This window comes from Gnatocerus cornutus, chromosome 2 (genome assembly GCF_029298725.1).
Source record: "Gnatocerus cornutus isolate USDA-ARS CGAHR chromosome 2, icGnaCorn1.1, whole genome shotgun sequence".
Lineage (NCBI taxonomy): Eukaryota > Metazoa > Arthropoda > Insecta > Coleoptera > Tenebrionidae > Gnatocerus > Gnatocerus cornutus.
The window spans coordinates 15,895,436-15,909,999 of record NC_142234.1 but is presented as its reverse complement, the minus strand read 5'-3'; the positions used below and the strand labels follow the sequence as shown (position 1 = coordinate 15,909,999).

The window sequence follows — 14,564 nt, the reverse complement described above, 5'->3', positions numbered from 1 at the left end:
GTCATGCAAAATTTTTTCAACCACGGTAACAAGTTACGTGAGATGGGCAGCAAACCGTAACACTTCTTGTACCAAAAATATTGAAACTTGGCAATGTAATAAATATGTGCCACAAAAAAATTACAAAGCCAATGACCCCATTTTTTCTTTATTACTGTGTTTTCATTTTCCGCGAGTATGCCACTAAAATTGTCACTCCATCACTTTCAACTTATTTCTACATGAAAATGTAAAATAAACATGACATGCGACCTCGACTTTGAGATATCCCGTACACCAACCCATTTCATTAGCCTTTCAGTCACACATGCTTCTCATTAAGTCTGCACCACCTACATCCTGGGCTTTAAAAGAGTCATTTTGTGTAACTTATTTGGAAAATAATCACCGTTCACTGTTGAAAAACTAATAAACGTTCGCCACCGCCTGTCATTTTAAAACATAAAAATTACCTGCAACTAAACCATTTACGTGCGTCTTAAAACTATGATTTAGTTTACAATTTACTGCTGTCTTTAACAGCTCAAGAGATATATGATCGGGCTACAGGGTGCTACATTGTTAAAACAATAATCAAGAGTTTGATTATTTCTTTATCGCCCCCCAGACAATACCATGCTGAAGACTTTATTAAAAGCGACAACTTAAATGAATTTTGGAGTCAACTAATTGACATCGTTTACATAATAATAAAATTATAACGTTCAACATCTGTGTGGTATTTGTTTTGTGGGTATTTCATAATATGAACTTAAACGGCTAATTAATCATATTTTTCTTAACAATTAGGTGCTTTCTCTTCATTGTAAAAAATCATAATTACACTAGTAAAACCGGAAAAGCTTACCTTGAAGTTGTTATAAATAAAATTGTGAAGTTAATTACCCGACAATTTCTTACGAAAATGAAAGTGAAGAAAATTCGGGTGCAGTAAAAGCTACCAGTATTTGTATGAAATTGTTTTCCACACATATTGAATGCATATATGCAATTTAAATCCATTTATTAATTAAAAACGACTAACTGCCATGTCCAGTTAACAATGTTTGTTTTATTTATTAGATCGTTATTCTCACTTTAATGCAAATATATCAAATTAAAGTAATTGAAGTTACGTTTATTAACAACAGCTTGAAACCTTGTAAGATCAGTTTAATTCACAGCTATTGTTTTATGCGTCCTTGCAATGGAAATTTGTCCACCTTCGCAAATTTTAATTCCAAACTTCCGATCTTTCAAAAAAAGGCAATTCAGTTAAATCATTCCGCCTAATAAATATCAGGAAGCGAAAACCACATCTCTCGATAGAGTTTCCCAGAAATGCAGCGCCGATATAGTATTTGAAACTTTGGCCCTCGTCGATTGAGATTTTAGGGCGAATTTTAAGGACAAAAACGCGAGAAAAACGATAGCCCAAACTCGTAGTTCGGAAGATATCGAGCATTAAAAATTTGAAAAATAAAAATTAACTTGTTGTCGTATGTGAATTTCGTGCCCAAATTTAGAATCTTTAATAACGTAAGTTTGCTCTAAAAATAAGCAAGATATTGACCTCAGAACTTTGACATAATTTTGGTAATGAATTTTTCCGAAAAACTCAAACTTTCGACTTTTGGAAAATCTAAGAACGATTTCTCAGCTAAAAAATTGCGAGAAAAACGATGGCGAAAACCGCATCTCTTTGGCTTTAGCAGTTTCGTAGAGAACTTTACATTGCAATTTTCCTAAATAAAATACGGCTGCAGTCACCTTAATGTAACAGTGCTAGAAATTTTATTATTTTACGTCCAGAATTTATAAAAAAATGAAAAATATTTTCATATAGGTGTAATATAAGCAACAAAATAAGTAAAACATTCTAAAATATGACCAACATATCAGTGTAAATTAGTTTTTACCACATGTAAACATTCCATTAGTTAGTCAGAAAACGATAGTTTGTTGCGCTTGGCTACACATAATTTTTCATATTTTTATTTGACCTTAAAACGTATCAATCGTTAATATTTTTTTGCGATATTTTTTTTCCATAAAATTTATGTTTACAGCAAAAGAAAACTTTCAGGTAACAAAGTAAGTAAAACTGAGCACTTAAACGTTGAAACTACAAATTTCTCCTGTTTATCACCACGTAGCTTAGTTCTGTATAATTAACATTTTTAGAAAAAATTGCTTATGTTTCAAACGCAGACGTTTATTAAAATTACCAACTCTTTCGTTTGAATTATGTCTGCTTGTCTTCACAGGAGGATTGTCCAACGTTATCTTACAAGCTATAATTTTCTTCTAAGTATGTCGTAATAACCGCGATAATGACGTTACCAGGAAGATCTTTTAATATTCTTCAGATTTTTTTAATCTAATCGAAATATAAGGTAGCAAATCCGTTTGATATCAGTACCCGTAAATCAATTAGAAACTGTATCATTACCTCTATAATCTTCTCGTACATAGTACACATGTTCAATTGCAGCAGAAAAAAATAAATGACAACTCCAAGAATACCTGAAAAACTGAAACATCTCGACGTAGCCGGTTGGATATTATTAGATCGTCGTTCCTCATTCTTGTCCCCGCTAGCGTCAATAGAAGACTTCTTCCATATTATCTTTGCTCAGCTGTTGAACATTCAGAATTGTTTACTTTTGGAAGGGTAACCAAGTTCAAGAGCACAGTTCGAACAAGTGCCTTCAGGAATCCGAAAGTTACACGAAAGCGTTATTTCTGGGAGCGGTGATCAAATTTAGACTTCGCTTATTTTAAATTTGATTGCCAAAGTGCCGATCAATTCGATTCACATTATCCTAGTTCCGTTTGAGCGGGCTTTTCTTCAAACCAAGCTGCATGACAGAAACCCAACACCTGAAATGCTTTCTAAAACGGTTCTCACATATCCCTGCACCCTATTTTTAATTCGTCTTTGCTTTCGACGTGATACAAGCGAGGATACAGTAATTAAAAGGAACGTCTAGACCTGGGATAATTCGAGAGTGTTTCTAAGGCTTCCTTCATTAATGTTATTATCACAAGAACAAGGAAGCCTAACCCGTTATTGAGTTACTAGAGGTTTTTCGAACATGTTGATGTTCTAATTGCGATTTAAACATAGTGAAACAGAGCTTAATAAATCATGCTTTGAAAGATTAAAATGCACGACGAGTGAAACTGCGAAAGAATGCAAAATAGTTCAACGGGACACACCAAGCGGTTTATTTTCGTTGAATTTCTAACGTTGGTTTACGGACGTACAAAATTAGGAACGAGATTAAGAAAATGAATTTCCGACTATTGACCTCGGCTTGCGTTCGCTGTGCAGAAAATGCAAATACGAGAGTTTACGTCGATCATAAAACCATTAATCTACGTACAACGAAGTGCAATCATGGACTAAACCAATTAGAGAGCAAGTGATCTGATTTTCGTTGTGCGTACGGAGTTTTTGCGTGACATACCTTCAACTTTTTCTAACACTATTACTTATTAGCAATGCGATAAATAATAACGGCACATTTTGAATAATTCTTGTCACACTCACCATGGGTATTTTATGCACAGCTTCGAAGCAAGACGCCCGCGAACTTAATAAACTGTAATAACCCATTTGCAGAAAAAATCCTTTCGTAATAACATATGAAATGTATAGACCAAAAGAACTTTCAAAATACCACAGCACAGCCCACGACTACAACAAGTTCTTAAAACGTACCTGTCTCACTGTAAGTAATGCTCGGCCCACACCAACAATAGCACATGCTGTTCTTTATGGATTTACCCCACTTATGGATAAGACTAACGGTGTTAAAATTGGAACAAAATATAAAATTCTTCGTAATATCATTGTGTAATGTGACAGAGAATTTAGAGATGATGAAATCAATGAGTTAATTGACGTTTTCCTAGGGTTTTAATTGGTTTTTTATAACATGTGCGGCTGTCATGGACACTTCTCTCGACTAAATGAAGTGATTTATTCTGTATTTTATTTATTTTGTTGTGTCTACCCTTTGGTCGTTACGAGGTTTGTATGCTAATAATGCAAGCATATTTATACGTTCGTGTGTAAACTTGGCCCATGTTTATTCATTTCCAACCAATTTTAAGATGGTGGCTCCACTTAAAGATGCTTTCAACGAGATCATTAATTATACCTACTGCAACATATTAAGATTTTTAAATTATTATGTAAGAACTACAAATTAACGAGTAACTAAACACCTTAGTGAAAGTCCCCGACAAAAATTGCAAAAGACAAAAAAAAGTAATAATCATCGTGATTGATCATCTTACTCGTATTTATCATCTCCATGAAAGGAAATTGTATGTGGGGCAATAAATGCAAGACTCGTTTTGTGTGCAAATTATATTAGTAACCACCATTTTTACAGACATTGCGCTAATTGACGCTATAATTTTTGTTTTCTTTGTTGTTTCAAGGTTGGATCTGTTTGGAATGTGCATGTTTAGTCAAAAAGAATTTTTTGTTTATGTAATCGAACGCTCATCAATACAACACATATCTGGATGCATTTCTTGTTATTAATTAATGTTTATATTGCACTTATAAAAAGCTCGCGTTATCATTATTTATACCAGTAGATGATGGTTCTTTATTTAATTAATGATATGAAATGATACTAAATGAAGTGCACTATTGCAGAATATCAGCGGTGGTTTTTTCGTTTCAAAATCGAAATGATTCGAGTAAATCCAGATAGTACCTACAGAAAAAAGTCAAAGAACTGTTATCAATTATATACTTAAATTATCTTTAAAACTGTGGACACAGCAAGTTTTATGGCCTCGATATTCGAAATACAATCTTAATATCCAATATAAAATTGTGAACAGTTGTAATGATCTGTTAAAATTTTCCTGCTGTAATACCGATTGTTCCCTATATTTACTATTTCTGTAGTTGTAATTGTTAATTGTGCTATTTGTTTATGCTATTGTTAATTGCTAATATCTAGGAGCTATTAAATATCAGAAGGAGCTTAAGAACACAGAATTTCCATTTACAATAATTTATAAATACGTGTAACTGTTAGTGACATTAAACTTTACAATACTCAATTACATATTACAGCTATTACATGTATTTATGATATTTTATTCTTGTCGTCAGGTAAATCAAAGGATTAAAATTCCCCTAATTTATGCTAATTACATATTGATCTAAAGATTTTCGATTCGTTGTCCAATTGAATATTTCTAAATCTCTTTCTCGTTCCAGAATCTTCCAATTTGGTATAATAAATAAACGTGTTTAAGTTCGTTTAGAAAAGTTAAGATCCAGTTAAAAAAAATAGCCAGTCATGTTACCTTCTCGATTTCAACCAACGAAGTATGGTAACAAAATTATCTACCTTAAACGGCTAAAACATCCTCATAAATCATTTTCTCCGTAATGGACTGGAAACAATCTGTATTCAAGTGCTAAAATGAACTTTAATTTCGAAATTAACGAGTTCTGCCGACCCGTCAAAAGAACACCCTCGTCCAACTTTCCAAAATTTTTATACATCCCTTTTAACATAAAGCGTTGCCACATTCCTTCACAAACTTCTTGGAAATAAAAACAATAAGTTTTCTAAATGCAATCTTTTGTATCAGTAGTCACGGTGAATAATGAAAACATTCATGTAGAAAGAACACCGGATCTATGTATCATATAGCGTGGAAACGGAAGTAAGTTTATACGTGCCTTAACGGCAAACGTTCACTGTGTTATGGGGATATTCGTCTATTATTACTGTCTGTAAATATTTGTATCCGTCGAGTCCATTTGTAAATATTATCGTCCGCCCTCTGCAGTTCTGCTCACATTTCTTACAGATTTTTGACTGCTACTGGATCACATTAACACCTGGCTGCAATCCAGTTTTCGGGACGCTTTCGCATTCATAATAAACAGTTTTAATTTATCACAGCTCGTAGCATTCAAACTGATCTAAATAAGCAAATTGTGAAATATCTGTGAATCTATAAATCAGCGTGTAAAAGCTCAGTATTCGGTCTAAATTCAACAAGTTGAACAAGAAAAACTCTGAAACTTTGCCAAACAATTCCGCCATACTTCAAGTTTATTTGTATGATTATTATGACATGGTTAAAATTACAGAAAATTTACTGTAAACAAAGGTCAAACTACACACCTGACACTTGCAAACGGTGATGATATAACATGACACTAAAAGAATCGTAATCGAAGACCGAAAAAAACAACTTAAGGATCGTACTTTTAAGCAGCTTATCTGGATTTCTACTCCATATGACAAGTAAAATTGATTATCATGTCCGACTTAACCCGGATTCGAAACTTGCTCAAAATGTGCAAAGTCAAGAAAATTGACACCACACACTTGTAGTAAATAAAAATGAAATCAATTGGTAACTTCCATAGTCCAAAGTCGAGTTTTAAGTAAATACAGACTGTAAACAAAAGGTAACTGGCCTTCACTATCAAATATTCAACGTAAGTGTATCAGAATATCATACCGTTGGCATTTTAATAACCTGTGGAATTATAAATCGCAAAGATCAGTCGGTTGAAAGTGCAAAGAATTTGGAGTCACGCAACAATAAAAGTTACAAACTACATAATAAAACGTTGGGAAAGACAGTAAATTTGCATGTGTACTTAATTACGGCGACACTTAGTTTCGCTTGGAAAATATTGACTTTCCGGGACAGACCTAAATATGGAGGAAAAATTTACGATTACACAAGTCGGTGCTTTAATCTGTACCAATATTAATTGTAGTTGTAAAAGGATTTCGTCAGTTTACTGTTGTACAATTAAGTTATCACGAGCCCTTGAACCACTCTTGTTATCCTGAGTTATTTTAAAACTAACAAAAAATGAAGCTGTATTCTATTACGAACAGAAATAATACTGCACATGCCGAACTTGAATTGTTATTGGACATTGACAATGTGAATACAGAAGCCCCCAAACCTATATCTTAATTAGGCAGGAAATGCCAATCACTGTGGAGGATAATGAACAGACAGAGAGCTGCACCTATTGAAATGACAACACAGGATAAACAAAGCGTATCATTGCTGCTACATAATCCGAACGAGATTAGCATTTCATACTCTTTTTTCAGAAAATTTCTTGAAAATATTATTAATAACTACTAACCTAATTGTCAAAGAGATGATTAAAGCTACGTGCTATTGGGAGCGAAACTGAACCAACTTATCGAATCTGCCTCACGTATATTGTGGTCTAATCAAGTTTGATGAGTAATTAGTCCACTATTTATAGATTAATACAACAGTATAACTGGACGGAAAGCTTCTAGAGAAGTTTCTCAATATTTTCGAAAAGGAGACCGGAAGGAGACATGCTAAATTCTCTGTTGGCGTAAAAAGTGTTGAAGGACGAGATATAATTGGTTTAGAGAGTCATGCTTTCTTTAAAATAACTTCTAATTGAAAACTATAGACGCAAACAAAAATGTAATCAGTAATCAGTCAAAACACATAGATACAATTGAAAATCTTATTGAGGTATAATTTTGTTATCAATTTTAAGATTTTTTCATTCATTTGAAAACATTACTTTTCAGAATCGGAATCTAGAAATGAGGAATAATCTTTTTAATATCCACATAATCCAAAATCAAAACAATTTAAGGGAATCCAAAAACATTTTCTGAATAAAAAAATATCTAAAAATGTGAAAAATTCTTTCTGCTAAAAAGATGCAAAACAGTCAACGAACTTATCCAAGAATTGAAAAACTGTAATGAGAAAAAAGCTTCTAGGCAATTTAAATTAAACCAAATAATGTAGAGAATTTGAAAAAAGTCTAAGTCTAAATCCGAAAAATTTGTTGAACATTTTTTTAGAAACTGTTGCATATTTCACAAAAAATACGTATTTTTTGTGAATTTGATGACATAGATTTTGCTCTTTGCTTAAGTTATTAGGTGCTATATAAAACATTGAATGTGGAATAATTTTGAATTTATGCCAGAAAGAGTATTACACCCGGCAAAGCTTTATCTAGCTCGCGAACTGTTTGTGTTCCAGAAGGACATCTGTGTTCAATGTTTATGATAAATTCAACTATAAAACTAAATGACTAAATAGTAAAAACGTCAAGCTTTAGTTACGTTAGTTTGAACAATCGCAACGGGTATATGACGTAGATATGAAAAAATTAATACAATTGAAAGCAAAGAAAACGACCGTCCTTGAAATTATAAACCGCAAACGTGTCATAAGTCCATATACAATCTGTATACATAGTGATTTCGAAAACACGTCTGTTTTTGTCAATTTAAAAAAAAATGTTAAATTTGATTGTTTGTGTATAAAATATGCGAGACATGTGGTTAAAAGCTCTTATCCGGAGAGCTTAATTAAACTTGACATCAGTGCTAGATTCTTAAAAAGTGTCCGATTTTCACAATTTCACAAGTTCACCGTACCGAGTACATAACAAGAAAACAATACTCATTGTAGTGGTAACGTAACTAATTATTTTACAAAAGACCCATTATAAAATTGAAATAGGAAACGATAATTACCAAAGAAAAGCGGATTAGTGAATTAGGAGCCAAGGTTGTAATCTCCCAATAAATTGCAATTACTCGCAAAAAGTGCACAATCACAATGAAATGGTCATTAAGTCATATCAAGTTAAGTAGCCTTACCAAAGAACTTTTCCCAGGTGTCATCGTCGCTCCGGTCCGAGTCACTCATATTTAAGGAACGACACGATGTCAATCACTGCAAACAGTCACATTTCTAACAAATATCGGCCTGTAATCTCGTACAGTACGGAAATCGGCGTTTGTATACATTAACCGCCTATAACAAAACGTGACTCGGACAATCGAGCACGCGATCCAGCAGCGACCACCACTGCGTATGTTTCACAAGTAAATGCGGACCAAAAGGCGCGCGCATAAGCGCATTCGTTCCATTCTTTTCCAGCGCAGGATTCTACGAGAATTTTTGGAATGTTGAATTTGCCTCGTATTTCTTTTACCATCACTTTACAACTGACGTTTCCATGTTACCAGAGAAAATATTTGAGTCATTGTTGTGTTAGTAAACTGTTTTTTTTGCATGCCGATTTTTCTACTGATACGGTCCTGGCGAGCGTAGGATGACGCATGCAATTGACGAGTACTCATGTTAATTTTATGGACGGCGTTAAAATACGCTTTTCTGATTAATGAGTTCATGATACCTTCTGACCCTAGAATGTTGTAATGAGCCGGTAGCTATTAGTCGGAAGTTATTTAATTAGCTTTTTGTCCGATTTGAAGAGAATTTAACATCGTTATTAGGTTTCCAAGCAACAGGTTTATTGATTGTTATGCTTGTACACAACAAGATAAGATTCTGATTACAGTTTGGTATCGAATATCTAAAAAGTCGCGGCGCTTTCGGATTGGACCGGAAGGAAGCAGATATGAGATTTCTTTTGATTTATTGCCTTTTGCCTTTTAGCGTTACAACAGAGATAAACCAAAAATGGATAACAGATTCACCAGTTAAATTCGGACTTCCGTTTACCTACAAAGTCGGTCTTTATGATGCATATTTGCTTTGGTTCCTCCCAAGTCAAAGAAGAGCAGTTGGAGACTCTTCATTGAGTTAATGTTAATCAAATAGAATTCGCAAACTTTTGTTTACTATTGGGGTAGTTTGGTAAATTGAATGGTCGATTTTTTTATACGCCAATTTTTTTTGTTTTTATTTTACTTTATTGAACTTGATCCCGGAAATTACGCACTGTCGAATTATAAAAACACAAAATTCTTAGAACATTTTTGCAACTCAAGTGCTAAATATTCCAGCTGGTAACAATACAATAGTTCTAAAAACGGTTTGACACGATCACATTTTTTCTCTTTTGAGATCTGTGACAAAATTAATGCAAAAAAATTTTTTGCTGTTCGCTAACCTTTTTGCATATTTTCTCCAGTTTCGCTGTTTGTCATGAGAATATTTGTTTTAACATAAATTCTCAAATTTTTATTTATTATTATTATTATTTGTAAAAATTTGAAAAAAAATGCGATCGTGTCAAACCGCCTTCAGTGGAAAAAACAATTAAATCAATAAATAAATATGTGAAATTTAAATTTTAATTCAGATTAAATATTAAAGCTATGTTAAAAAGACGGCAGCTATCAAAATAAATGCGAGATTATTTTATTCTTAATCAAATTAATTTGTAAGCTGCAATTTATAGAAAACTGTTCCAACTTTTGGATATACAGATTAATGATTTTCAGAAATATTAATTTCCGTAAACTTTAATCGCAAGACTTAAAATCAGGAAATCATGGGATTAGTATAAAATGTGCCTTATATGGATAAATATTCGTATTTATTTAATCTAAGTAGATATACACTAAACAGACTATGACTTTTTACATGAAATTCTCTAAAAGGAGAATGACATGACTAGAGACTTTTTTACAAGACTGTGATGTCCCGAGTTTTCTAAAAAAAAATAAAAAATATTCGAAAGCGCGTTATAATTTGTACTAAAACTTTCAAACAAAATATACAAAATATTTTCTAAATGTGCGTAAACAATTGGTCTCTTCATGTCATCCATTAATCTCTAAGACTTATAATATACACAAAACACACAAACCTTGCTCACAATATGTGGATATACACAAAAATATTACAAATAAATAAAGCAATTGGTCAGGTAACTCATATTATGTACAGGAGTTTCCTCTACTATTCTATTTTAAAATCTCACATACATCATAAATCACAGCGTTGTTTATTATATCATTTATAAACATAAAATAGTTCAGTACGTATAGATTTTTACTGAAGATAGTAGATACTAGGAAATTTGGCAACTACAGTGATCACAAGTTGTAAAAATCTAAATGTATGAAAATTTTGATAGATCAATTTTGATTCAGTGCACAAACTAAAAAACATTTTGCAAACTTATTAGACGATAATGAAGCTAGTGAATGCGAATAGGTGTAAGCAGAATTATGTACTTATTATTTAGTTTATAGTTAATGTTAGACGACAGTCACTCGCGAAGCTAAAGCCAACGATTTATTTTGCTCGAAAAAACATGTTTTAATCTCGTAACAGACGTTTGATTACAAGGAATTATCACAAAAACAAACCCGTGCTATTAGAGAACACAATAAATCGGTGGTTTTGGGTTTAATAAAATTGCTCTTTGAAGATTAACAAAACTTTGTTGGAAAGATGACGCATCCCAAATTTAATAAAAACCGTAACGTACAGCTAAGGGAGAAATATTTTGATATTTGATAGTGGTAAAGGGTAAAAAATTCGCTAGTCTTTAAAAAAAAGGCATCAATTAGATTTTGGTTTCAGTGTGCGAGCTACTCCTTGTACTATTAGTCTCTGTCCGATCACCCGCTTCATTCTCCCTGTAATTTTGATATTTCAATTTCCCTAGTTCAACAGTCTTTAAAAATTCGCTTTCTCCAAACAGGAACCGCTTAACATTTTCTTCCATTTCAGCATACTTAACTTTATCAACATTCCCAGCGTTCTTTTTTCCCGCTCTAAGCAGCGGTTCCGACTGTGAATTATCGGAGCTACTAATTTCATTGTCCAAATTGCTTTGAACCCATTCAGCTACTCTTTGTTGATTATGTATGGAATTATCACTGATTAGAGAAATGTTTTTCAAGTCCTCGCTAGAGCACGATTCAGTGTGAGAAATTTCATGCGTGGTGGGAGTTTCCTCGGATTTATTTTTATGGTGTCGTTTATACAATACAGGTGCAATATTATTGTGAGCATTATCAAGAAGAATATTTCTAGTGCCGCTTTGTAGTCTCATCGAACAATATCTAGGACCTTTGAGATTATCGGAAGAACCATTTTTGGCACTAGTTACATCAGTTTCAGATTTATTTCGATGAACTTCGTGAGACGACGTTTCATTGCACAAATAGTGATGATGTTCCATTTTTACGCCTAATTTTGGAGATTTTGAATTTTTAACTCGAGGAGCTTCGTTTATACTAAAAAAATTTGTATCAGGTTGGGGTTTTATTGCGTTCTGTAAATTATTGTTTGGTTGAATAATAACGTAATTCGAATCCACATGCGCCGTTTCGTCGATTAAAAAATTATTCGGTTGTACTTTAACAATATTATTTCCGTTTGTTTGAGCATTGTCAATAAATTCAGTTGGATGTATCTGTACCTTTTTTGAGGCGGTGTCGTGCTTTACTAATCTCATTTTCTGGGAGCTTTGTGAGAGATGTTCATTGCACTTTATACAAAGTGCTTTTTTGTATTCTCCTGTTTGTGTTCCGGTGGTATGGTGCGTAATATCGTAAACGATATTAAGCTTTTTGGAACAAGTACAAGTATCACAGTGTTTAGCAAATGCCTTTTCTTTCTGTCGTTCTTCCAAGACTTTGGCCATGATAGCGGCAGAAACTATGTCAACTGGAGGTTGTTCCACATCTAATTCTACTTTTCTATCAGGTTTTGGAGATTTAGGAATAGAATAGACCATGGCGGTTGGTGGAAACGTGGGAATAGGTACTTTAATACTCTTCATTTCATATGAAACTTTCTTTTCTTCAGGTTTTCGCTTAGTTGTCATATGAGAAGACACTTCTACTTGTACTTCTTGAGGTAACTACAAGAAAACGCTGTATTTGGAAATATTACAACTTTGAGACTTACTGAATCAAATTTATGAGCTACGAAGTTAGTCTGTTTGCATTGAAGGAACTGTATCGCTAAAGAAACATCACTCTTATACCTCTCCTGCAAAACAGAGATGAATAATTTATAAAAACCAGTTATCCTTCATTACTTACATTATCTTCAGTCAACTTTTTTACAGCATAATTGGCCTCTGCCAGTTTTTGTGATAAAGTGGCCACATCCTTTGTTAAAGTATTCTTCTCTGTTTCACATACATCTACTAATTTTAAAAGTTTATCTTCTAATCCTTGGTTTACTCTTTGGACTCGTCTGTGAGCATCATATAATCTAGAAACGCATTAATTTTAATGACCTGTTAATAACGTAACAATTTGCAACCTTTTATATTTATCCTGCCATGTTAGGAGTTCTTCTCTGAGCGCCACCACTTCCCCACTAGGGAATTTGTTTGCTTCATTCAAAAAATTCGTTTCCATTGTGACTATGTGACTTTCTCTTTCAACCAACTTCTGTTTGAGATTTTCAATCTCCACATGCAAGTGGACATCGTGATCATTTGCCAAACATTTGTTACAAGAGCAACCACATTCCTAGAAAGACAAGTCTTGACATTGGAAAAACCCATGAGTTTATTTTACTTACTTTGCACTTTACCATATTGTCAACAGGTCACACTGGTAGGGAAGTTAAATGATATGGTTAAAACACACGACTCACGACTAAAAAGGGGTTACACGGAAACTTTCTTAACTTTCTATTTCGCACAATTTGATTATGAAATTTAGAAATTAAAATATCACAGAAGTAACACTTTGTGGCAACTGTTAAACTGTGTTGGAACACTACACACTGGAATTTATTTTTGCAAGGAATTGATAACAATAGACTTGTGTGTAAACGTCAACGTCAGTTCGACAGCTGTTTATGAAATGTCATTCAAACAAAAAGTGACAAGCTGTAGAGAGTGTACAGATTTCTGTTGGATGTTACGCGTAGTTTGCTTAACTGTCGCTAGATGGACAGAAAATATTTAAAAATGAGGGTAGTTTTTGGAAAAGAAAACTCAAAATTAATAACCGGAATATTTATTATTTGCGGAATCAAACGCAATCAAACAAAAACTAACCATACAATGCTGAAGATGAAACTTTTTGTGAGATGTTTTTTATTATTATCAAACATAGGGCGGGTTTAAACAATAATTTAATTAAAATTATGTTAATCCTGCAGCTAATTTGACGATTGCTGACATTTGAAAAAAAAACGCAAAAAAACGGTCATAAGTCACTGTAACGTGATGTTAAGTATTTAATCGAAATTAAAGATTTAATTTTAGCTTCAATAAACCGGGCCTTAGTGTTATAAAAAATGTACAGTTCATGTATTATTTGATTATTATTACCCGTTTATTTTAAGTCAAGTAGTGTAGTTTTCAAGCAAGTTTTATAGTCTGTCGTTTTATTCTTATTAAAAGAACATTGTGATATCGCTTCCAATTGTTTTTTTGACCTAGTTTTCCATTATTTTATAAACTAATAACACACTTTCTCGTTTAGTTGTATTTATTCGTTCTTTGAAGTCCGACGTTATGTTTAAAAAAACAATTAACTTTACCATTTTAAAGTTGAAATCCGAGAAATTATGTTGGTTTTTGCTTTTTGGTATTTTTGATTTACGAGTTTCAAAAGTGATATTGATTTTCTCCCCGACAGATTTGGGTTTATTATGGCTATTTCAAACATTTTTGTTTTGTTATAAAGCGAATATAAAGTTTTTTATTCAATATAGTCCGATGTACTTTACATTACCTTATGTACCTACTTATGTTTTACATATGACTGTTTATTACTTTTTAAATATTACATTTTTAGCTACTTTTCGCAAACGTT

The 14,564-nt window shown here is 32.8% G+C and overlaps 2 protein-coding genes across 2 annotated transcripts in view; both read right to left on the bottom strand.

The window, feature by feature from the left end:
- GEFmeso (Guanine nucleotide exchange factor in mesoderm) overlaps positions 1–8,899 on the bottom strand; it is a 33,885-nt gene extending 24,986 nt beyond the window's left edge. The window contains exon 1 of the mRNA XM_088030041.1: positions 8,670–8,899. Coding sequence (XP_087886167.1) covers positions 8,670–8,718 — 49 coding nt within the window. The 5' untranslated portion in view covers positions 8,719–8,899. The remainder of the gene's footprint in view (positions 1–8,669) is intronic.
- A 1,439-nt stretch (positions 8,900–10,338) lies between these two features.
- LOC148179474 (uncharacterized) lies at positions 10,339–13,628 on the bottom strand. The gene is made up of 5 exons (XM_088050482.1): positions 13,318–13,628; positions 13,054–13,265; positions 12,828–13,002; positions 12,691–12,774; positions 10,339–12,643 (listed from the first exon to the last, which is right to left on the bottom strand). The coding sequence occupies exons 1-5, from the start codon at positions 13,330–13,332 to the stop codon at positions 11,339–11,341; spliced, it is 1,791 nt and encodes a 596-aa protein (XP_087906608.1). The 5' UTR covers positions 13,333–13,628; the 3' UTR covers positions 10,339–11,338.
- Between the last annotated feature and the right edge of the window lie 936 nt (positions 13,629–14,564).

Excerpts from the sequence above, each read along its gene's own strand:
- LOC148179474 (XM_088050482.1), bottom strand. Across the intron at positions 13,003-13,053 it reads TGGCAGGATAAATATAAAAG|ATTATATGATGCTCACAGAC; the intron begins GTTGCAAATTGT and ends ATGCGTTTCTAG. Across the intron at positions 12,644-12,690 it reads TAGCTCATAAATTTGATTCA|TTACCTCAAGAAGTACAAGT; the intron begins GTAAGTCTCAAA and ends GTTTTCTTGTAG.